The sequence below is a fragment of the Bufo gargarizans genome, chromosome 2, assembly GCF_014858855.1.
Source record: "Bufo gargarizans isolate SCDJY-AF-19 chromosome 2, ASM1485885v1, whole genome shotgun sequence".
Lineage (NCBI taxonomy): Eukaryota > Metazoa > Chordata > Amphibia > Anura > Bufonidae > Bufo > Bufo gargarizans.
The window spans coordinates 340,992,549-341,017,346 of record NC_058081.1 but is presented as its reverse complement, the minus strand read 5'-3'; the positions used below and the strand labels follow the sequence as shown (position 1 = coordinate 341,017,346).

At 45.9% G+C, this 24,798-nt stretch overlaps 1 protein-coding gene across 1 annotated transcript; it reads right to left on the bottom strand.

Moving 5' to 3' along the window:
• Positions 1 to 1,169: 1,169 nt before the first annotated feature.
• On the bottom strand, positions 1,170 to 23,051 carry LMAN2 (lectin, mannose binding 2). The gene is made up of 8 exons (XM_044280613.1): positions 22,830 to 23,051; positions 16,673 to 16,791; positions 16,467 to 16,584; positions 16,304 to 16,383; positions 12,158 to 12,319; positions 11,866 to 11,980; positions 11,404 to 11,523; positions 1,170 to 1,692 (listed from the first exon to the last, which is right to left on the bottom strand). The coding sequence occupies exons 1-8, from the start codon at positions 22,972 to 22,974 to the stop codon at positions 1,532 to 1,534; spliced, it is 1,020 nt and encodes a 339-aa protein (XP_044136548.1). The 5' UTR covers positions 22,975 to 23,051; the 3' UTR covers positions 1,170 to 1,531.
• Positions 23,052 to 24,798: the final 1,747 nt, after the last annotated feature.

Sequence of the window (24,798 nt, the reverse complement as noted above, 5' to 3'; positions counted from 1 at the left end):
CAGTCTCTTGATGGAGCTGCAATGAGAAAATCGTCTAAATATGGAACGATGAGTATTCCTTTTAGGCTGAATGGACACGACCGTGAGCGGTCCGTGGTATCCCGGCCTGGCATCCTGCTGACAGCAGGAGCGCACAGAGTCATTGGTTGCTATGACGCCGTGCGCTGCATGCCACCGCTGCACTAGTCATACACTGGTATGATCTATATGAGTGTATTACTGTAGTGCAGCGGTTCCACGGCCATGTGCATTAGGCCTCAGATGCAGACTGCTGGTTACCTTAGCCATGATTTTTTTGTAGATTCTTGGGGCCACTTACTAATATATTATTATCCATATTGTTTCCTTTGCTAGCTGGTGGATTTTTCCATCACATTATACACTGATCGTTTCCACGGTTACATATGGAAGCACAGCCACCGCTGATGGATTGCAGGTGGTCATAACCATGGAAACAAGCAGTGTAAAATGTGATGGAAAAATGAATCAATCCAGCAAAGGAGGCAATATGGACAATCACAATACATTATTAAGTGCCTTGTATTAACTTTCTCTACATGATAAATGTCACAACCCGTTTAAGTGTATGTTTAGTTATAGCCTTATTTTAAGTAGCTGCATTCCCTCCATATGCGATTCGCCAAAAGCAAGAAAATATAAGGACATCAGCCACCAATGCAGTGTGGCCTGGAGTGTAATGTGCAGACCCCAGTGTACAACCATTTCATTACCAGTGATATAATTAATATGTGGGTGTCCAAACAGAGGATACTGACATAGGTCTTTCCCCCTTTAAATATTTAAAACAATAAAACATTGAATTTTTTTCTTCTTTAATGAGTGACCACTTTGATTAGGACCAAATATCCTACATAGTTATAGGAAACACCTCCACATTCCTGAAAAATGCAGTAGCAGAAGATCATTCTCATGAACTTACAAGATATGTAGTGCAGACCAAGGGGAAACACTTTCTTCACTTTATGCTTTGTAAACATTTTAGGTCAGGAAGCAAATCAGAGGATACAGAAATCAAACTATGAACAGGGCTTTCTGTTCTCACCGGCTGTGACTGACACTTTCTGCATGGAGCAGCTATTCCAATCCACAGGATTGAGCTGCTGAATCGATGCAACAGATATCAGTAGACGCTAAAGAATGCTTTGCTGAACATCCCTAGAGCAAGTCTGCAGATGTAGCATTAAAAAAAAAAAAATATATATAATCTTAAAAACTATGCAGCCACTTCTCTTCCCAAAAAATATACATAATGCACACTCCAGTAAAGTCAGTTATATTAAAAAAATAAATCAAATTAATAAGACCTTCCCCAAAAGAAAAACGTGGTCTTTAAAAAGTGATTGTCCTCTCCCACCCACCTTTCCATGGCATTCATTCCCATAAATGAAAAGTATGAAAATACCACTTAAATTATCTTCTATACCCACATAAGAAACATTTGTACAATCCGTGTTTCGTGAGTGGGGGAAAAGTTCACATTCTAGCACGTGTATATTGCCAGAGCATTCAGTTAATAGAAACGCTTGTTTCTTTCCTGACGTTTCTGAAAGACAACAGCTCCTACAACAGCACAGACTATAATTCCCAAAAGAGCAGCGAGCAGCAGAAGAAACACCTTCCAACCAGTCAGAGGGCCACTGCGGAAGTTGCCAGTTGGATCATCAACATTATCTGGAAGTCAAAAAGAAGAAAAATGCAAGTTATTATGACAAAAAACACCAAGTCAGGCGTCCGACCCAAAATATGTACGAATGACACCTCATTGTAACTAGGCATAATGACTTTCTAGTCAGATGCTGATCATCCTATTGCTTTTGGCCATACGCCAGGTTATACGTTGCAATGACAGGATTTCAAGAAATCCTGTTAACACAATCCTGTAAACGTCTGTTTTAACTGAATGCTTTTATCTCCTGCCCATGCTTTTAGAGGCTTCCTGAAGCTGAAATTTTAGGGTTACGGGACAGGGAAAAACCTGACACCACCGGAATGCTCACCTATGCTCTGCAGTCATGGCCATTCTTGATTAGCAAGTGTAGGAAGGTACAAGGGGTCGTCATTGATGGTAGGTATGTGTCACCAAGGTTCCTGGCGCCTCGGTGAAGTAAGAGCCGGTATTTTCAATGGTCAGCGGCAGCTAATGCTGATTGACACTTTGCTATAGCCGATCTGGGACGGCTCTTACTGGAAGTAGTCAAACGGCTGGGTGGGTGACTACTCCCCACGTTCCAGGCAGAGTCTTGGTAGGCTTATAAAAAACAGCCATCACTGTCAGGTGGTGTGGAGTGGATTACCTCCCTCTGACAGTGGAGCCCTGGAGAGCTCGTGCTGAGGTCTTTAACCACCTCCCGACCGCCTAACGCGCCGATGCGTCCGGGAGGTGGTTGATTTGTTCCTCCTGGACGCATCGGCGCGTCATCTCGCGATACCCGAGAGCAGGCGCACGCGCTCACAGGAACAGAAGGTAAGCGAGTGGATCTCCAGCCTGCCAGCGGCGATCGCTCGCTGGCAGGCTGGAGATGTGATTTTTTTTTAACCCCTAAAAAGGTATATTAGACGCTGTTTTGATAACAGCGTCTAATATACCTACTACCTGGTCCTCTGGTGGTCCCTTTTGTTAGGATCGACCACCAGAGGACACAGGTAGGTCAGTGAAGTCGCACCAAACACTACACTCCACCCCCCACCCCCCCTGTCACTTATTAACCCCTTATAAACCCCTGATCACCCCATATAAACTCCCTGATCACCCCCCCTGTCATTGATCACCCCCCCTGTCATTGATCACCCCCCCTGTCATTGATCACCCCCCCTGTCATTGATCACCCCCCCTGTCATTGATCACCCCCCCTGTCATTGATCACCCCCCCTGTCATTGATCACCCCCCCTGTCATTGATCACCCCCCCTGTCATTGATCACCCCCCCTGTCATTGATCACCCCCCCTGTCATTGATCACCCCCCCTGTCAGGCTCCGTTCAGACGTCCGTATGATTTTTACGGATCCACAGATACATGGATCGGATCCGCAAAACACATACGGACGTCTGAATGGAGCCTTACAGGCGGGTGATCACCTATATAGATTCCCTGATCACCCCCTGTCATTGATCACCCCCCTGCAAGGCTCCATTCAGAGGTCCGTATGATTTTTACGGATACATGGATCGGATCCGCAAAACACATGCGGACGTCTGAATGGAGCCTTACCAGGGGGGTGATCAATGACAGGGGGTGATCACCCATATACACTCCCTGATCACCCCCCTGTCATTGATCACCCCCCTGTCATTGATCACCCCCCTGTCATTGATCACCCCCCTGTCATTGATCACCCCCCTGTAAGGCTCCATTCAGACGTCCGCATGTGTTTTGCGGATCCGATCCATGGATCCATGGATCCGTAAAAATCATGCGGACGTCTGAATGGAGCCTTACCAGGGGGGTGATCAATGACAGGGGGTGATCACCCATATACACTCCCTGATCACCCCCTGTCATTGATCACCCCCCTGTAAGGCTCCATTCAGACGTCCGCATGTGTTTTGCGGATCCTATCCATGGATCCGTAAAAATCATGCGGACGTCTGAATGGAGCCTTACCAGGGGGGTGATCAATGACAGGGGGTGATCACCCATATACACTCCCTGATCACCCCCTGTATATATTTTTTTTGTTTGTTTTTTCTTACTAAGTCTCATATTCCAATAACTTGTGTCAAAAAATAAAATCTCACATGCACTCGCCATACCCCTCACGGAATCCAAATGCGTAAACATTTTTAGACATTTATATTCCAGACTTCTTCTCACGCTTTAGGGCCCCTAAAAAGCCAGGGCAGTATAAATACCCCACATGTGACCCCATTTCGGGCATATTGAGTCCATGAAAGATTGAAATTTTTGTCCTAAGTTAGCGGAAAGTGAGACTTTGTGAGAAAAAAAAAAAAAAAAAAAAATAAATAAAATAAATTTCCGCTAACTTATGCAAAAAAATAAAAATTCTATGAACTCGCCAGGCCCCTCATTGAATACCTTGGGGTGTCTTCATTCCAAAGTGGGGTCACATGTGGGGTATTTATACTGCCCTGGCTTTTTAGGGGCCCGAAAGCGTGAGAAGAAGTCTGGGATCCAAATGTCTAAAAATGCCCTCCTAAAAGGAATTTGGGCACCTTTGCGCATCTAGGCTGCAGAAAAGTGTCACACATCTGGTATTGCCGTACTCAGGAGAAGTTGGGCAATGTGTTTTGGGGTGTCATTTTACATATACCCATGCTGGGTGAGAGAAATATCTTGGTCAAATGCCAACTTTGTATAAAAAAATGGGAAAAGTTGTCTTTTGCCAAGATATTTCTCTCACCCAGCATGGGTATATGTAAAATGACACCCCAAAACACATTCCCCAACTTCTCCTGAGTACGGCGATACCAGATGTGTCACACTTTTTTGCAGCCTAGGTGGGCAAAGGGGCACATATTCCAAAGTGCACCTTTCGGATTTCGCAGGCCATTTTTTACACATTTTGATTGCAAAGTTCTTCTCACACATATGGGCCCCTAAATTGCCAGGGCAGTATAACTACGCCACAAGTGACCCCATTTTGGAAAGAAGACACCCCAAGGTATTCCGTGAGGGGCATGGCGAGTTCCTAGAATTTTTTATTTTTTGTCGCAAGTTAGTGGAATATGAGACTTTGTAAGAAAAAAAAGAAAAAGAAAATAATCATCATTTTCCGCTAACTTGTGACAAAAAATAAAAAGTTCTATGAACTCACTATGCCCATCAGCGAATACCTTAGGGTGTCTACTTTCCGAAACGGGGTCATTTGTGGGGTTTTTCTACTGTTTGGGCATTGTAGAACCTCAGGAAACATGACAGGTGGTCAGAAAGTCAGAGCTGCTTCAAAAAGCGGAAATTCACATTTTTGTACCATAGTTTGTAAACGCTATAACTTTTACCCAAACCATTTTTTTTTTTGCCCAAACATTTTTTTTTCATCAAAGACATGTAGAACAATAAATTTGGTGAAAAATTTATATATGGATGTCGTTTTTTTTTGCAAAATTTTACAGCTGAAAGTGAAAAATGTCATTTTTTTGCAAAAAAATCGTTACATTTTGATTAATAACAAAAAAAGCAAAAATGTCAGCAGCAATAAAATACCACCAAATGAAAGCTCCATTAGTGAGAAGAAAAGGAGGTAAAATTCATTTGGGTGGCAAGTTGCATGACCGAGCGATAAACGGTGAAAGGAGTGTAGTGCCGAAGTGTAAAAAGTGCTCTGGTCATGAAGGGGGTTTCAGCTAGCGGGGCTGAAGTGGTTAAAGCCTGCAAGTGGACTTTGAGGCTGAGCATTCAGCCGGGTGTGAACGGACACCCAGGTGAACTTTATTTTGTTTTTGAGTGTGAGCAAGCACCAAGCCTGAAAGGTGACTGTTGTGTTATGTTATAAGTGTGAATAAACACTGAAGAGTGATTTACAACCTGGTCCTTTGCCTCTATACTGCGTCCACTAACCTGCCTACCAAAGCGAATCCCCACAATTGGTGGAGGATGGGGGCAAGTGCAGTGAGGATGGCCTGAAGGCCCAAAAATTTGTTTTTCCGGGCACGGTTGTATGTTTTACATCAAACCAGCGAGATTACAACCAGTGTCCCTTGACAAAATGGAAGCAGTCGTGAAAGCCCTTGTGGAGGCTAACTTGCAGCAGCGGGAGGCTAATAAGCAGCAGCAGGAAACCAACCAGCTGCTAATGTAGCATGTGATGGCTTTACAAGCAGCAGGAGCGTCCCAGAACGTCCACGATGCCCAGAAAGCGGTCCGTGCGGTGATCCCTAAGATGACCCCCTCGGACGACGTTGAGACCTATTGGGCGGTGTTCGAAAAAGGTGGCCGTGAGGGAGAGCTACCCCGAGATCAATGGGCTGAGGTAGTCGCTCTGTTCCTGGCATCTGGACCCCAGCAGGTGTTTTGCGACTTACCGGATGATCAAGCGGCCAATTACACAACAGTAAAGGGTAAGATTTTGGCAAGACTGGGGGTGAATGTGTTGGTCCGGGCCCAGCAGGTGCATCAGTGGGAGCTTAACCCGGCTGAACCTGCGAGACCTCAGTATTATGATCTGTTACACCAGTTGCAAAAATGGCTGCAGCCTGACGTCCCAAGTTCCACTGCTATGCTGGACCATCTATCGGCTGATGTATTCTGGAGGGCTTTGCCGTACCCTCTCCAGCACTGGATTGGCCAGGTGTCTCCTGGTAATGCCCTTGAGATGGTCGACATGGTGGAGCGCTATGAGGCTACCAGGAATCTACAGGGGGGGGGGGGGCAGTCAAACCCTGGAAATCTCCACCCCAGACCCGGCAGCTGGTGCCAGCAAAACCCGCCCGGGATATACCTCCTGCAGAACCAGCTCCGATGGTCTGCTGGTCATGTCAGGAGCCTGGCCACATAAAGGCCGACTGTCCCTATTGGACCAAACCCATGGATACTAACTATGGCTACCGCCACTCATTGTATGCCAGGAAGCTGTGTGCAACAGGTACCCCCGAGACTATAGACAATAGCCACCTGTGCCAGTCTGGTGTCCCTGTAAGAGCTGCCCGCCAAGTATACTGGCCGAAAAGTCAGGGTCATGTGCATCCATGGAGACTTAAAGGACTATCCCACCGCCCTGGTGTCTGTCCACGGTGGTTGGCAGGTGGACTCACGAGGTGGCCGTCTCCACCAATTTACATTATAAACTTATAATTGGGAGAGACTTCCCGGATTTCCTGGCACTGTGGCCTGATACAAAAGTTACCGATATCCATGAGACAGGTGCAACCCCAGTAGAGTGGCCTTGCTCAGGGGGGAAACTGGAACCCTGGGAAACAGACCTAAAAGCCAGCAGTAGGGATGGCCAGCCACTGCGGTGGAAGAGGGGGAGGCAACCCTGCTGAGTGTAATGATGGGAGACGCAGAGGATTTGCTGCCAGGTCCCGAGTTGGCAGACCTCAACGTCTCTTCGGTACAGCACAGCACCGGGACCCAACACTATCTCGGGCTTGAGAAAATGTTGTAATAGTTGATGGCAAATCTCAACAACCGGGGGCAAAGTCTATGTTTCCCCGTTTTGTGGTTCATCAGAAGATGCTGTATCGGGTAAACCAACTACAGGGTGAGCATATCACAAGCTCATGTTGGAGCTAACCCATCAACATGTTCTTGGGGAACACCTGGAAAGGCAGAAGACGCAGGACCGGATTCTACAGCGGTTTTACTGGCTCAGTGTGTTCAGAGAGGTGGAAAAATATTGCAAGTCTTGCCCAACCTGCCAGATAACTAGCCCCCAGCCACATTTCTGTAGTCCCCTGGTACCTCTCCCGATTATTGAGGTTCCGTTCAAGCGAATCGCTATGGATCTCATAGGCCCAGGTCCGCTAGAGGGCACCAACACATCTTGGTCATCCGAGACTATGCCACTCGGTACCAAGAGGCGGTGCCCCTGCGACATACATGGGCCAAACTCATAGCTAAGGAATTAATGGAGATGTTCTCCCGAGTGGGACTACCTAAAGAGGTTCTGACCGACCCGGGGACCCCTTTTGTGTCAAAGGTCATGAGGGAACTCTGTAAGTTACTGCACATAAAACCGCTACGGACGTCAGTTTATCAAACGGACGGCCTGGTAGAGAGGTTTAATCAAACATTAAAAAACATGTTAAAGAGAGTGGTGTCTAAGGATGGGAGTGATTGGGACCTTCTTCTGCCCCATCTCATGTTCGCAGTGCAAGAGGTGCCCCAGGCCTCTACTGGGTTCTTGCCCTTCGAACTGCTATATGGCTGACATCCCCACTGTCTCTTGGACATAGCCAAAAGAGGCGTGGGAACAACAACAACCCACACAGTATAAAAGTGAAATTGACTGTCACTCAGATGTAAGAGCGGATGGAGACAGTGTTGCCGCTTGTTAGGGAACATATGGAGGCAGCCCAACGAGCCCAGAGTAGGGTCTATAATCGGCAGGCTCGGGTCCTTAACCCGGGAGATAAGGTTTTGGGTCTGGTAGACGGTGGACAGTAAATTCCTGGCTAGGTGGCAGGGACCCTACGAAGTACTTGAAAAAGTTGGTGAGGTAACCTACAAGGTACACCAGTCAGGAGCAGGTGTACTATGTGAATTTACTTAAACCTTGAAAAGATAGGGAAACCTGTACAGAAAACAGACCACGGCCGGGTTTTCTAGGGGGAAGAGTTTCCAGCCCCATGGTCTGATACAAGGGAAGCAGTTACAACAGTGAAGATTGCTGACAGCCTTTCCTCTAAACAGACTCAGGAGGCCAGGGAGTTCGTCAGCAGGAATATGGATGTGTTCTCGGACCTCCATGGACGCACTTCTACCATCCAACATGACATTGTCACTTAGCCTCCAGCCAGAGTCCGGTTGAAACCATACCGGGTACCCGAGTCTCGGCAACAAGCCATCTCGGAAGAAGTGCAGCTAATGCTACAACTAGACGTCATTGAGGAGTGAATGGGCTAGTCCGATAGTCTTAATAGCCAAGCCTGATGGGACGCTACAGGTTCTGTAACAATTTCCACAAACTAAATGAGATTTAAAAATTTGATGCGTATCCCATGCCTCGGGTGGATGAGCTTATTGAGAGGTTAGACCAAGCCTGGTATTTTTGTTTTGGACCTCACCAAAGGGTACTGGAAGGTACCCTTGACGGACGCTGCCAAAGATAAAAAAACTGCCTTCATCACACCCAAGGGGCTGCACCAATATAAGGTGCTACCCTTTGGTCTGCATGGTGCACCTGCCACTTTTCAACGGCTTCGTCCACATCGTCGGTACGCTTTGGCTTACCTGGACGGTATTGTCATTCACAGCACTAACTGGGAAAGTCACCTACCAAAAGTACAGGCTATAGGGGACTCCCTTCGAAAGGCTGGACTAAAAGTTAACCCCCCCCCCCCCCTCCTCTAACCTTCTGTGTGAGAAGGTTAGAGGAGACAAAATACCTGGGGTACATCATTGGGCGTTGAGTCATCAAACCCCAAGTGAACAAAATAGAGGCGATACAGAATTGGCCCCGACCTGTCACTGCTAGGCAAGTAAAGTCGTTCCTGGAAATGGTGGGATATGAGGTTTGTCCCCCATTTTGCTACAGTGGCCGCATGGTTGACAGCGCTCTTGAAGGGACGCAAGTCAGTGATGGTCCACTGGGATGATCAGGCAGAAGAGGCAATCTCCGTTTTGAAGTTGGCCCTGTGTGGGTCCCCGGTTTTGGCAACACCCGACTTCTAAAAAGGGAGTTTATAGTACAGTCCAATGCCTCCGAAGTAGGCCTCGGTGCTGTACTGTCTCGCATCCCGTTGTCTTCCTCAGCCGTAAGCTTACCCCAGCCAAGACCAGGTACAGTAGTACAGTATAGTGGAGAGAGAGAGTGCCTGCTATCAAGTGGGCACTCGAGTCTCTCCGCTATTATTTGGTGGGGCGGGGGGACACTTCCGTCTGGTGACCGACCACTCCCCTCTCAAATGGGTGAGCCAGGCCAAGGACAAATGCCCGGGTCACCCAATGGTTTCTCAGTTGAACACAGGGCAGGCCAGTTACAGGGAAAAGCGGATGCCCTGTCCCAGGTACACTGTTTGACATGTGTTCACCCCCTCAGGGTTGAACAAAGGGGGAAGGTACAAGGCGTCATCATTTGTGGTAGGTACGTGTCACCGAGGTTCCTGGCCTCGGTGAAGAAAGAGCCGGTATTTTCAGGTGTCAACGGCAGCTAATGCCGATTGACACTTTTCTATTTAGTATGGCTGTAAATAGCTAATCCGGGACAGCTCTTACTGGGAGTAGTCAGTGCTGGGTGGGTGACTACTCCCCACGTTCCAGGCTGGGTCTTGGCAGGCTTATAGAAAACAGCCATCACTGGAGATCTCTGTGCTGACGTCTGAAGACCGTGTGTCAGGTGAGCAGGCCCCCTTAAAGCCTGCAAGTGGACTTTGAGGCTGAGCATTCAGCCGGGTGTGAACTGACACCCATGATACCAGGTGAACTTTATTTTGTTTCTGTGTGTGAACAAGCACCAAGCCTGAAAAGGTGACTGTTGTGTTATGTTATAAGTGTGAATAAACACTGAAGAGTGATTTACAACCTGGTCCTTTGCCTCTATACTGCGTCCGCTAACCTGCCTACCAAAGAGAATCCCCACATTGGTAAATTCATGCTCAGTCCTACACATTTTCTTGCATGCTAGCTGAAATTTTTGAAGCAGTAAATATCTCATCTAGCTAAAACTGAAGAGTTATCTGGTATTATGTACTCAGATGAAGGTGGCCACACATTATATTATACTCTTCTATGAGTGATAAAGGCAATATATACACACACACCAGTCTTAAAAGGATATTTCATTTTTCAGAATTTATGTAGTAGGTCATTCTTGGACAACCATTTGAAGAACTACCATGTTAAACTTAAAATTGATTCCCAAAAGTGACTTATAATATTGATGGCCTATCAGTGGGGATCCAACTCACCGCCCTTCAAAAACCTGAGGGTGCCCCTGCAGATCTAACATTGATAGTATAGCCTAAGGGTAGGCTATCAGTTTTAAAAGGCTGGTTAACTTCTTTAACGGTATGGTCCCACATGTAGACATTCATCTTAACAGGGTTCGCACAAGTCCCTGCACATGCTGCAGAAACACTTCTAGTCAGCCGGTACTTATGCTGCTAAAATATCCTGTTCAAACATACAGAGATCTGTTTTACCAGTAAGAGCAATAAGCAGACTTGGTTTAGTCTCACCATCGTTACTGGTTAACAAGGCTTAATAAGTTATCAGCTAAGTGGGAAGGTGCACAGCAGTATTGGTGGGAACAACTATGTCCATTGTTTCACATAATTTGTGGATCTATAGCCCTTTCCTAGATCTATTAGACCTAGTGATCACACAGGCTATTATCAGGAGGAAAGCGTTCTATTACAGCAATCGCATGCTTGTTAACGGAGGAGACCTCTGTTATTACATGCAGCAATCTCCTCCACAGCATGGGGATGAGTGTTCGTTATGCCATCGCTCATCCCCATGCTATTTGGTTGTTTGCCGCTGGCAAATAATTATCTTTAGCATACTGCAAGATCACGATTGCCCGATAAATGTGCGATTGCTCAGTGGCAGTATTACACTGCCAGATCAATGCTAACGAGCGTTACTACAAACGCTTGTTAGCGATCATCTAGCAGTGTAATACAGCCTTTAGGGTCCAGGAAGAGAAAAAAAATACTGAAACACTATTTGGATGGATAGCAGCATTTGGAGTCTATGGTGCTATGAATACATTTACTGTTACAAATATCAGTTAGGAGTAAAGGACATTAGAAAGCCACACACCTTTTGGAGACTTCAGCAGGCTTACACTGGGCTCGATTTTTGTCCAGTCAATATTTTCGTCATCTGGCGAGTGCTCAACCATAAGCTGGTACAACTTCATAGAAATAATGTCATGATTATCTAGAACACAAAAAATAAATAAAAAAAATGATATACACAGACATTAGATTTATTAATAAGGTCTAAAATAAAAACTGTTTGTGTTCCTCACATCAACCAATCACAGCAGAACTTTCATTTGACCAGAGCAGTTTAAAGAGGCTCTCTCAACCGGATCACCTCTATTAAACCAAGCACATAGCCTGCTAGGGGTGATCCTGAAGTTTAAAATGATACCTTCCTTCCTGTAAGCACCATGGTTGTTGATAAAATCATACTTTTCTTTTAGATAGTTTTGATCAATGAGGTTCCTTGTTCTTTTATTGCTCTTTACTTGCTAACAGATCAAAAATCAGATCTAACCTGATAAATCTCCAGTTGCTGCAGATGCTCCAAAAAAGTACCCTGTTGGTAATCGAACACCAGAAATATCCACACAATTCTTCCATTCATTTTTACCTTCAATGTCTGTCATTACCTTCAGGAAAATATGACACATTAGCATACAGAATGATCATTATCTGTAATACACTATAGAAAGTGGAACACTACAACATACAAGCAATGTCATGTACTAAACATGTTCAGTGGCGACTGAAAGACGTGCAGCCACCCACAGCTGCCTATTACATACTACTACATATACATTTCTTACCGTAAGACGTCCACGAGAGTATCGAACGGCTACAAAAGTGTCATGGTTACTATTGCGAACATCAGCTGTACAGCCCGCTAATTCCACCGTTTGCCCGTCTTTACCATGGTCATACTCCAAGGAGCCGTTGTTTACCATGACCGAGATATATGGAAAGACACGCTGAAAAGAGAAAACTTGGGGTAAGTAATGAAAAGAGGAAATGGCAACCCGCCACAGTCCCTTACAACAGCTGAAGTGCCAGGAACCAATGTTTGTACAGTCCTGATCAAAAGTTTAAGACCACTTGAAAAATGGAAAGAAAAAATAATCATATTTTACATTGTTGGATCTTAACAAGGTTCCAAGTAGAGCTTCAACATGCAACAAGAAGAAATGAGAGTGAGACAAAACATATTTTGAGCATTCAATTAATTGAAAATAATCATTAAACTGAAACAGGCTGTTTTTCAGCTGATCCAAATTTTAGGACCACATGCCTTTAAAAGGCCAAATCTGTGCAAAGATGTGGATTCATTGTCATTTTCTGTCAGGTAGTCACACGTTGTGATGGCAAAGGCAAAAAAACTCTCCCTATTTGAACGTGGTCGGGTTGTTGAACTTCATAAGCAGGGTCTCTCACAGCACGCCATCGCTGCTGAGGTGGGACTCAGTAAGACAGTCATTTGGAATTTCTTAAATGATTCTGAGGGTTATGGAACAAAAAAGTCAAGTGGAAGACCCAAAAAAAATAATGTCATCAGCACTGAGCCAGAGGATCCAATTGGCTGTCCGTCAAGACACTGGACGATCCTTGACCCAAATTAAGGCCCTTACTGGTGCTGACTACAGCCCCATAACCATCAGACAGCATCTGAGACTGAAGAGCTTCAAAAACAAAAAACGTCTTCAAAGACCTCGTCTCCTTGAATGCCACAGAACTGCTCGTTTGAACTTTGCAAGAGAGCACCAAACATGGGACATTCAAAAATGGAAGAAAGTTTTATTCTCCGATGAGAAAAAAAATCTAACCTTGATGGTCCTGATGGTTTCCAACGTTACTGGCATGACAAGGAGATCCCACCTGAGATGTTTTCTACATGCCATAGTGGAGGGGGCGCCATAATGGTCTGGGGTGCTTTTTCCTTCAGTGGAACAATGGAGCTTCAGGAAGGGCAGGAGCGTCAAACGGCCACTGGCTATGTCCAGATGTTGTACAGAGCATTCCTCATGACTGAGGGCCCTCGTCTGTGTGGTAATGACTGGGTTTTTCAACAGGACAACGCTACAGTACACAATGCCCGCAGGACAAGGGACTTCTTCCAGGAGAATGACATCACTCTTTTGGCCCATCCTGCATGTTCCCCTGATCTAAATCCAATTGAGAACCTTTGGGGATGGATGGCAAGGGAAGTTTACAAAAATGGACAACAGTTCCAGACAGTAGATGGCCTTCGTGCGGCCGTCTTCACCACTCGGAGAAATGTTCCCACTAACCTCATAGAAACGCTTGCATCAAGCATGCCGAAACGAATTTAGGAAGTGATAAACAATAACGGCGGAGCTACTCATTACTGAGTTCATGTTTGGAAGTGGGATTTCTGTTTTGGGGGGGGTTAGTTTTTTTTTTTTGGAGGTGTGGTCCTAAACTTTTGATCAGCTGAAAAACAGCCCGTTTCAGTTTATTTGTTGTTTTCATTAAATTGAATGCTCAAAAAATGTTTTGTCTCACTCTCATTTCTTCTTGCTGCATGTTGAAGCTCTACTTGGAACCTTGTTAAGATCCAGCCATGCTAAGGGCTCTTTCACACCTGCGTTATAGTCTTCCGGCATAGAGTTCCGTCGTCGGGGCTCTATGCCGGAAGAATACTGATCAGGATTTTCCTAATGCATTCTGAATGGACAGTCCGTCCTTCAGGATGCATCAGGATGTCTTCCGTTCCGGAACGGAACGTTTTTTGGCCGCAGCAAATAGTGCAGCATGCTGCGCTTTTTGCTCCGGCCAAAAATCCGGAACACTTGCCGCAAGCCCGGATCCGGAATGAATGCCCATTGAAAGGCATTGATCCGGATCCGGCCTTAAGCTAAACGTCGTTTCGGCGCATTGCCGGATGCGACGTTTAGCTTTTTCTCAATGGTTACCATGGCTGCCGGGACGCTAAAGTCCTGGCAGCCATGGTAAACTGTAGTGGGGAGCGGGGAGCAGCATACTTACCATCCGTGCGGCTCCCGGGGCGCTCCAGAGTGACGTCAGGGCGCCCCAGGCGCATGGATGACGTGATCGCATGGATCACATGATCCATGCGCATGGGGCGCTCTGACGTCACTCTGGAGCGCCCCGGGAGCCGCGCGGACTGTAAGTATGCTGCTCCCCCGCTCCCCACTACTACTATGGCAACCAGGACTTTAATAGCGTCCTGGGTGCCATAGTAACACTGAAAGCATTTTGAAGACGGATCCGTCTTCAAATGCTTTCAGTACACTTGCGTTTTTCCGGATCCCGCGTGTAATTCCGGCAAGTGGAGTACACGCCGGATCCGGACAACGCAAGTGTGAAAGAGGCCTAAATATGATGTTTTGCCATTTTTCAAGTGGTCTTACATATTGATACAGTCCTGATCAAAAGTTTAAGTCCAGGGGAAAAAAAAAAAAAAAGAGAGTTGTCCAAGTAACCTATAGAAGACATCCTAAACTCCCTTCTTACTTCCAAGCCATCCTGCCCTCCTACCACTGACTGTATACAAAGCTGATATGGTGACGTGCAGGTACATGGCACACGGCCACTGTTGCTAAACACCATTCTTGATGGTCTTGTGCCAGCCATAAACCACTGAGGACAGTGACTGCCTGCAGTGGTGACGTTCCATATACCTGAAGTGGGGGAGCAGCAGAGAGAATGGCAAAGGAGAAAGACAGGATGATTTCTTAAGGCATTTAGTGGCATGGGGGCCCCATTTGAGATAACTTGGACAACCCCTTTAATAGATGGCTTTAATCATATGCAATGCAAAGGGTGCAATCGGCAATAAATCACACACAAAGTATTCTTAGTGTCTGTTACCCTACTATTACTCTAAACCAGGAGTCCATAACCCGTGGCTCTCGGCTATCTGCTAGACCCGAACATTTGTGGCAAGTCTACCAGACTAGCAATACATTTTTCTGTGGTGCATGGGAAGGTGGAGAGGAGAAGGAACTGTGAAAGGCTGTGAAGAAGCAGCGGCTGCCTCCCCCGTTTGCGTGCGACATCACTGCAGCCAGTGGAGTCTGTTACCTTACCAGGCTCCCTTCTGCTGGGTATGTCCATAGTCCATGACAAGGAGAAAAAAAAATTAAAAATGGCTCTCACCACTCCTGCCTTCCTCCATGATCTCCTCCAATAAGGTTGTGTAGTGGGGACAGATCATAAAAACATGAAAAAGGGCAGGTAATGGGTTGAGTAAGAAACTAGGTTTATATTTAAAGACTCAAAAAGACATTTAGGAGGTGGTCCGGCAAGGTGTCAGAATTAAAAAAAAAAAAAAAAAAAACACTGTCACAGACCATTCCTGCACACATCACCATGGAGGCTGGCAACAGAGACAAGCATGTACCGGTATATGGCACCCAAGTGTTTTAATTTTTTTTTTTTATGCCGACACCATACCTGCCCACCTTTTTATTAGGTACTAGAAACACCTTTAATACCACATGTGTCACACACAACTTAATTAGATCCTTTAAATCAGCATATGACACCATTATTTACAAGCCAGTCAGTAAAGTAGAATTCAGATTGCGACATGCTTGTGTCCTAACCTGTTTGGCTGCATGTTCTATTTACTACAGTAGGAGGAGATGTTCCATCAGGACAACCCCTTCTCTAGCAGACCGACCGATTATCAGCGTATATTAAACCCCAGGGAAATCGTCAGAAACCCATGGGTGGCACAAATTTCCTCTGCAGCATGGTGAAAGGCGGGTAATATCTTTTACAAGCAGAAAATTTCACCCTCCTCCTCTAGGACGTCTATAACCCCCCCGGCTGAGAGTAGGAAAGTTTTGGTAGGGCCATCTTCTCCTTCCACGCAGCATACTACCTGTATTGCTCCATTTCCCACTGGCTAAATAAACCAGTCTTAAAACGTAATGATCTTTGGTTTATACATCACCAACACTAGCACTCACCTCTGTGGTTTCATCATTGGGATATGTATCTACAAATACCGCCAAGCCATGGAACTTGTCTTGATTTCCAAACACCGGCCCTTAAGAAATGCATTACAAACGTTAGGTCATTAATAAGCAGTAAGTGAATAGAACAGCTAAACCAGCGCCAACCAAGTGTCACCTGGCTGTAGACGATCCCTCGCATACCACAGAGCAAAGCCGTCTCCATGAAGGTTCTTTTTCCCAGCACCATGGATCCGGAAATGTACATGCATCTCCCAGTCCTTCAAGAAACAAGGCTAAAAGAAGACCATTATTTCTACCATCAGCTAAACACAATGCAACCCAGTTATAAGCAGCTATACAATAAGACAAAAAAAAACTCACCATACTATTCCAGATATATCCCTCCTTGCTCCGCTCATCTGGTGTCAGGCGCACATACTGGCTTGTTAGCATTGTACTGCCCATGAAATCCCATAGCGGCATTGTGCTGGAGCCCACCCCTACAAAACAAAAAAAGACAAGATGATGTAAGGGTCCATTCACACGTCCGCAGTGTTTTGCGAATCCGCAAAACACCGGGCCAGAACCCCAATAGAAATGCCTATTCTTGTCCGCAGCTGCGGTAAAACTACAACTCCCAAGATGCACACTTGCTTGGCTGTTCTCAGATTTCCATAGAAATGAAAGAAGCATGCTGGGAGTTGGAGTTTCACCACAGCTGGAGTGACAGAGGTTAGCCATCACTGCCATAGACTATCATTACAAAAAATGTTGCGCGACATCCACTTTCATTCCCCACATAATAATTCTGGAGCATCTATTCGTATGACTATGTTGTACTATTCCTGTTATGGATGAATTACTACCAGGTCCAGTCCCTGCACAGTATGACACTATCCAATCAGGGTCAGTCTAACAGGTGTGGTTGCCACAGAAATGGGCACAGTGGATATGCCATAAATGTCTATGCCCCTTTAAATTGTAAAGGGAAGGCATCAAAGACTGACAGTTTCTTTGAATTTATACCAGTACATATACCAACTGGAGCTCACACAATAGGATAACATTTCTTATAAATATCAATGGGAAAAACAGAACTGGATCGCACATCCACAATGCTATGCTTAGAGCTAATTAACCTCGCTTCTCAGTGCCATATTAAAGTGTACAGCCCCCCATACTACATGCTGTACAAGAGGCATTAGTGTACATTTTGATCAAAAAGCATAAGCCCACTCACCACGACAAGGTTACCTCTCTGACGACAAATAGGCACCTACTCTGGGACCTACTCTGACAAATAGGCGCAGCACAGTGCGGTGACAAAGCAGCACTCCCCTAGTAGTTCCTGATAGCAGTGGACATGTTTTGTTAGACAACTGTTCAGATGGTGCAGTACTGCGTGGTGGCCTTTGTTTTTGTGGTGGTGTGCTGGTGGGTCAGTGGGACCCAGTGCCATGGGTGGCATTGTCAGATAGCAGAGCTGCTGTTTAACTCCTGGGTCCTGCCGCCTACTAGGGCAGTACCGCTTTGTCACCACACTGTGCTGCGCCCATTTGTCAGAGTAGGTCCCACTCTGAGAGGCAACCTTGGCGTGGTGAGTGGGCTTATACCTTTTGATCAAAATGTACACTAATGCCTTTTGTACAGCATGAAGTATGGGGGGCCGTACACTTCAATATGGCGCTGAGAAGCGAGGTTAATTAGATCTAAGCATAACATTGTGGATGTGCGATTCAGTTCTGTTTCTCCCCTTGATATATAACATTTCCTGTAAGACTGGCCATACACATTATGGTCAAACACTCCTATGGCTGACAACCTCTCCCAACTCTTTCATACGTATGCATGTGTCCTGAAGAGTGACTGACACTTGACAGTGGCTTATTTCCACAAGAACAAAATCCAAGTACCCAATCCTTATCTTTTCTAAAATTATGGGAAGAGTCAGGAGGCCTCCAAACATTAGATGGCCGGCAGGTTCTGATGTATATGGCCAGCTTTAGATGCCAGGGGTTTATGACCGCTCTATTGTACTGCTGAAGGTCTAGATTCTGCAGCAGGATAAGGCTCCATTCACACGTCCAAGTGTTTTGCGGTCTGAAAATTGCGGAGCCGCAAACACCGGCTGTGTGCGTTCCACATTTTGCGGACTGCACTATAATAGAAATGCCTTTTCTTGTCCGTGGCTGCGGACAAGAATAGGACATGTTCTAGTTTTTTGCGGGGCTGCGGCACAGGAGCGCGGACGCGGACAGCACACAGTGTGCTGTTCGCATCTTTTGCAGCCCCACAGAAAATGAATGGGTCCGTACCAGTTCCGCAAAATTGCGGAACGAATGCAGACCCATAAGGCGGAAATGTGATGGACCGTAATGGTGGATTTACACCTGCACATATTCAGGCAGACTATTGGGGAACGTTCCTGTGAAGGCTGGTTCCTGAAACGCTCTTCATCGGGCGATACTGGCGTTCGTGCAGACACCTAATTATCGTTTCTGGTCAGCAGATTGTGCCATGCATGACTGAATCACAGTCGCCATCCAATCTGCATTTTTTGCGGATCAGATGTGGACCTATTGATTTCAGTGTCCGTATCCGCGTGTCTGTTCCGCTGGCCTGCGAAAAAAGACAGAACATGTCCTATTCTTGTCCATTTTGCGGACAAGAATAGGCATTTTTAACATACGGAGAGATGTGCAGGACGGCAAAATTGGGGACACACATGGCCGGTATCCATGTTTTGCAGATCCGCAACTTGCGGACCCCAAAACGGATACAGTTGTGTGAATGGGCCCTTAAACAGCACTCTGCAGCTGTATGAGGATGAGGTATTGCGATAGCGACCGCTCGTCCTCATGCTGTGGAGAAGACATGCAGAGCTTCACCTCCACTGAACAAGCAGCGGACTGTCGGGAAGGAACGCTTCCTGCTCCTCTGTATGTGGAAACCCACCATAACACTAGCCACACAGATACAGCTTTGTATGCAGCTCCCTTGCCTTTAGGGGAGAGCTTGTACTTTATCACTGACCAAAGTTTAAATAACCTTTAATATTTTTCCTGTCAATTGATTGTCATTCATTTCAGCTGCCACAAAGCACACACCCTTCACGGTATACAGACAATACAGTAAAGGGTGTATTAGACGGGTGTTCATCTGGCAGTCTACTAAATGCTCGGTCATGCTGTCTAATAGTGATCTGCCGCCGACATGGGGACGAGCGATGGCATAGTGATCACTTCTCCCCATGTTGCGGAGGACTTCGCTGCATGCAATAGTAGTGGTCTACTCCGCTGGCTATCTGCCAAACAACTAGCAGCATCAGGGTGTCCAATACACCCTTAACAGTGGCTTAACCCCTTGAGTACCGGAGGATTTCTCATTTTTGTGTTTTTCCTTCCAGGAGCCATAATTGTTTCCGTTCACATAACCGTATGAGTGCTTGATTTTTACAGGAAAAGTTGAACTTGCTAATGGCACCATTCACTATTGCATATAAGGAAGTGGGAAGCTGGAAAAAAAAAAAATCCAAATGGGATAGAGATGGGAAAAAAAAAAGGCAAGCCCACCACAGTTTTAGGCCCCTTTTAGACGAGCGAGTTTTCCACGCGGGTGCAATCGCATAGTGCCCGCACTGAAGCCAGACCCATTCATTTCAATGGGTCTGTGTACAGGAGAGTTGGTTATCACTTCTATGTTGCATGAAAATCGTAGCATGTTCTATATTCTGCGTTTTTCACGCAGCTCTGGCCCCATAGAAGTGAATGGGGCTTCAGTGAAAAACGCATCGTATTCGCAAGTGCGGATGAGATGCGTTTTTCACTCATGGTTACTAGGAGATGTTGTTTGTAAACCTTCAGTTTTTTATCACACGCGTGAAAAATGCATCAAACCGCATTGCACCCGCGTGGAAAAAACTAAACGCAATCGCAAACAAAACTGACTGAACTTGCTTGCGAAATGGTGCAAGTTTTCCTGAACGCATCCGGACCTAATCCGCATCGTTAGTGTGCAAGAGGTCTTAGGGTTTTGTCTCGGCAGTGGTCCCTATACTCTCTGGGTCAGTACGATTACAACCATACCACATTTATATAGTTTTTCTTGCATTTAATACTGGAAAAAAAAAAATCTAACTTTGAAAATAATTTTTTTTCTTTTTATTACCATATTCAGACCCCGTAACCTTTTTTTTTTTTTTTTTTAACTCGTTTTATTGAAGTTTGACAGAAGGCAGCCCACGCAGGGGAGTTCCAGGCTTCATGTTGCATTACACAGGAGCAGCATAAAGAGCATAGGCGGCACCACTTAAAAGAAGCAATCACATCAGAATGAGCATAACATCGTGTTCCATAACGTACTGTGCAGACAATTATTACATTGCCACATAACCTACACAGAGTGCATATGCATGGGTTGCAAGGTCTGAGACGACCACTCCCCCCACACCTTCTGGAAGTAACCTTTTTATAGTTATAGTCACATCTACAGAGCTGTGTGAAGGCGCATTTTTTGCGGTGTGATGTGTAGTTTGGGGTGTATATGACTTTTCATCACATTTTATTTAATTTTTTATTTTTTTTGTAAGGGAAGTGATGAAAAATTGGCGATCTAGTCATTTAATTTTTTTTCTGTTAAACCCTTCATTGTGTGGGATAAATATAATTTTTTTTATATTTTAACGGTTCAGGGATTTTGAGACACGACGATGCCTATGATGTTTTTATTGTTTATTTTAATTCTGGGAAAATTTATATATATATTTTTTTAAACATATATATATATAGGAGGCTAGAACATGCACTCTTCAGATCACTTTTAGCTTACACTGTAATTCAATACACCTACAACATAAGCTCCACCTGCAGGCCTCCATAGGAAGTACAGCTCTGCTACCATGGGTCTCTTCAGAGCAAAGGAACGGCAGTGCAGGCTTCCGGGTTTTTGGCATTTTCAGGTCGTGGTCACCAGTTGCAGACATTAGCCCCAGACCTCTGCTGTTTGACCCAGAGGGTATGGCAGCCACGTGAGCCATATTTAATACCCCCCTATATGTTCGGTGCTGGGACTCAATGGGCCATAATGGTAAAAACACCCTGTAAACACTGTGCAATCTAGCAGCGGTGGCCGTGCCTGCACACTATAGGAATAAGCGTCAGCCTCTCTGGTGGTGGGGACTACAGGAGTGAGCATAGGCCGATGCTTTTATCTATAGTTTGCAAGCACGACGACCAATGCTGTATTGCAGGGTGGCCGTAACCATGGAAACGAGCACTGTATACTGTGATGGAAAAATTAATCCAGCCAGCAAAGGAAGCAATATGGACAATCACAATACATTAGTAAGTGCCTTGTAGTAACTTAATCTAAGGCTCCATTCACATGTCCGCAATGTGTTTTACAGATCCACAAAACACAGAAAGCGGTAATGTGCGTTCCGCATTTTGCAGACCGCACATTGCCGGCACTAATAGAATATGCCTGTTCTTGTCCGCAATTGCGGACAAGAATAGGACATGTTCTACTTTTTTGCGGAACGGAAGTGCAGACCTGGAAGTGCGGATCCGCAATTCCGTGTCCGGGCAGTACATCGTGCTGCCCCATAGGAATGAATGGGTCTGCAAAAAGCGGAACGAACTTGTGGACGTGTGAATGGACCCTAACTTTAACCATTCTGGAAGAGAAAAATCAGAACGCCTTTCACACGACTGCACTCAGTCCGGGAAACGTGGTCCATGTGTCAGCTGCATCTCCTGGACCAACCTCTGCTCCTCTGACCTGGACTGACCATTATATTCTCTTACGACACAGTCAGGTCGGGGTTAGATGTGGCTGACACACGGACAGCGTTTCCTGGACCGATCACGGTCGTGTGAATCAGCTCTTAGTCGTACAGGAGAAAGGGCTTTGAAGGACAGGGAGGGGGGCTAATAGGCCTCCTTTTGCACCAAAATTGCACCACAGTTCTGGTGTAAAATTGTGTCTCCCAGTAAGACAATAGTACAGAGTCAGAGAGGTGTCGATCCCTGCACCAGATCTGTCGTCACCTAATACCTGCCACTAAAATGACACACAAGACACCATTTACAACGTGAGCTACAACTGTTTTTGGTGTAAAAAGGAGAAATACCCCAACTTTTTTTTTTACACCTGTACAATATTTTGTCCCACGGGCATTTTTGTGCTGAGCACTCTACTTGGGAGCAGTGAGAGAATGATGGGGTTTGTACTCCAGACCCCCAGAATGCCAGCGGTGCTCATGAGCCTCATCACCTTCTCCGCCAAGATCGGTGTCAAAAGCCAGTCTTTGTAAATGGCCCCCAGAAATTGGTAAGGAGGTGTTGTCATGGGGCATGGTGCCTGCTACACCTTCTCATAACTTCCTAAACTGTCTGTGAGAAACAGAGGACTTGTTTTCCCCGATTTTGGCTGCTATGGGGCACAAACGGCTCCCAACTCTTCAGATTCTACCTGCTTCAGGTGAAGGCTGTCTACCGTAAGTGACACGGGCAGGGGTGAGTGCCCGCTGGTCTCTTACCCTGGTACGGCTTGATAAGCGAATGCTCCCGCTTCATGTGTTCACTGTTGCCATCTGTAAGGTCGGCGGCGGCACTGCCTGACAGGAACCCCAGGAGCAGTGACTGGAGAAGCAGCAGGACAGGGCTCCACACCGCGGCCATCATTACCAGCTCTGGCACAGCAGCCTTCCCTGCTTCCTACAACGTCACTTCCGCCGTTCTCCTTGCCCACACTGGGAGTTTTCTACCGCGCCTGTATAATACAGCCAGGACTGTGACTGCCCCTCGGTGACCGTTAACCTATGTGCTGAGAGGCCCGCGGGGCCCATAACGGCGCTTAATGACCAAGCCCTGAACCTTCAGCTGTAGATTAACCATTTTAAAAATGGCTTATAGAGTAACTGGGGGCCTATCAAGCAAGCTACTCCATCTTTTGGCAAGGGAGTTATTAAGCTTTATTTGACGTCCGGGAGGATGGAGCCATGTTTTTTGGAGATATTTCTAGTAGTTTCCCTTTTAAAAGTTGGTCTCCAAAAAAATGGCGCCGTCAGTAAATACTTTCATGTCTTGGGGACCGTTCGCCAGAGGATCACTTTGCTCTCTAGCGACGGATCAACAAATCCTTTATGGTTGGTTGTCTCGCCGCTAGCCAATCGGAAAAGCGCAAGTAATCACTTTGAACCAATTGAAATGTTTGCCTTTTGCTGAAGCAACTAATAAAACGCGGTTGGACTTCTTGCGGATCTGCCTCACTTGTCACTGGTTTTTAACAACATTCTGACTCAGTGACATTGGTCATGCCACATGACCACAAAGTAATGTAATGCGTATACATTGTATACAAAAAATATACTTTAAACGGATGCCTCTTCCGTCACCATAGAGTTCCACTGTAAAAAATATTTAAAAAAATTGTCAGAATATGCAGGATGGAATAGCATCCTTTCCCCCCCCCCCCAACGTATACATTAACCGTAGGGCAAAGCTGTAATGTGAACCCAGCCTTAGAATATGCAAAGAAAAAAGGGGTCAGTCAGCACATCCCAATATCCAGGTGCGCGTTGCCATGGCTTTATTTTTTCAGCCTTAGGCCAAATGCACTACAGTAATACACTTGTATGATCTATACGAGTGTATTACTGTAGTGCAGAGGCGGCATGAAGCCAAGGCGTCATAGCAACCAATGACGCCGCGCGCTCCTGCTCTCACCACGGACCGCTAACGGCTGTGCATTCGGCCTTAGGGTACTTTCACACTTGCGTTATTTTTTTCCGGCGCTGAGTTCCGTCCTAGGGGCTCAATACCGGAAAAGAACTGATCAGTTTTATCCCCATGCATTCTGAATGAAAAGCAATCTGGATGTCTTCAGTTCAGTTATTTTGACTGATCAGGACAGAGATAAAACCGCAGCATGCTACGGTTTTATCTCCGGACAAAAAAACTGAACACTTGCCTGAATGCCGGATCTGGCATTTTTTTTCCATAGGAATGTATTAGTGCCGGATCCAGCATTCAAAATACCGGAATGCCGGATCCGTCCTTCCGGTCTGCGCATGCAAGGTGAAAAAAATAAATGCCGGATCAGTTTTTCCGGATGACACCGGAAAGATGGATCCGGCATTTCAATGCATTTGTAAGATGGATCAGGATCCTGATCAGTCTTACAAATGCCATCAGTTGGCATACGTTTTGACGGATCTGGCAGGCAGTTCTGGCGACGGAACGGCTTGCCAGATCACTCTGCCGCAAGTGTGAAAGTACCCTTAGAACATGTCTAATACTTGGCCGCAAAATATGAACCACTGACCAATTAAAGTCAATGGGTCTGCAAAAAATGATGATGCAACATGGATGGTATCAGTATTTTGCAGATGTGCAATTTGTAGACCACAAAACACGTACGGTCGTGTGCATGAATCCCTAATGTTGTGGTAAAGTTCAAAAAAGATTTTGTTGCCCATCTATCTTTGTTGCGGCAGTATCATTGCT

What these genes read in the sequence shown, in the direction of transcription:
- LMAN2 (XM_044280613.1), bottom strand. Translation starts at nt 22,974, where the DNA reads ATGATGGCCGCGGTGTGGAGCCCTGTCCTGCTGCTTCTCCAGTCACTG. An exon ending in AGCAACTGGAGATTTATCAG is followed by an intron (nt 11,524 to 11,865) that starts GTTAGATCTGAT and finishes TTTGTGTTCTAG; the next exon opens with ATAATCATGACATTATTTCT. An exon ending in CCTGCTGAAGTCTCCAAAAG is followed by an intron (nt 1,693 to 11,403) that starts GTGTGTGGCTTT and finishes TTTGACTTCCAG; the next exon opens with ATAATGTTGATGATCCAACT.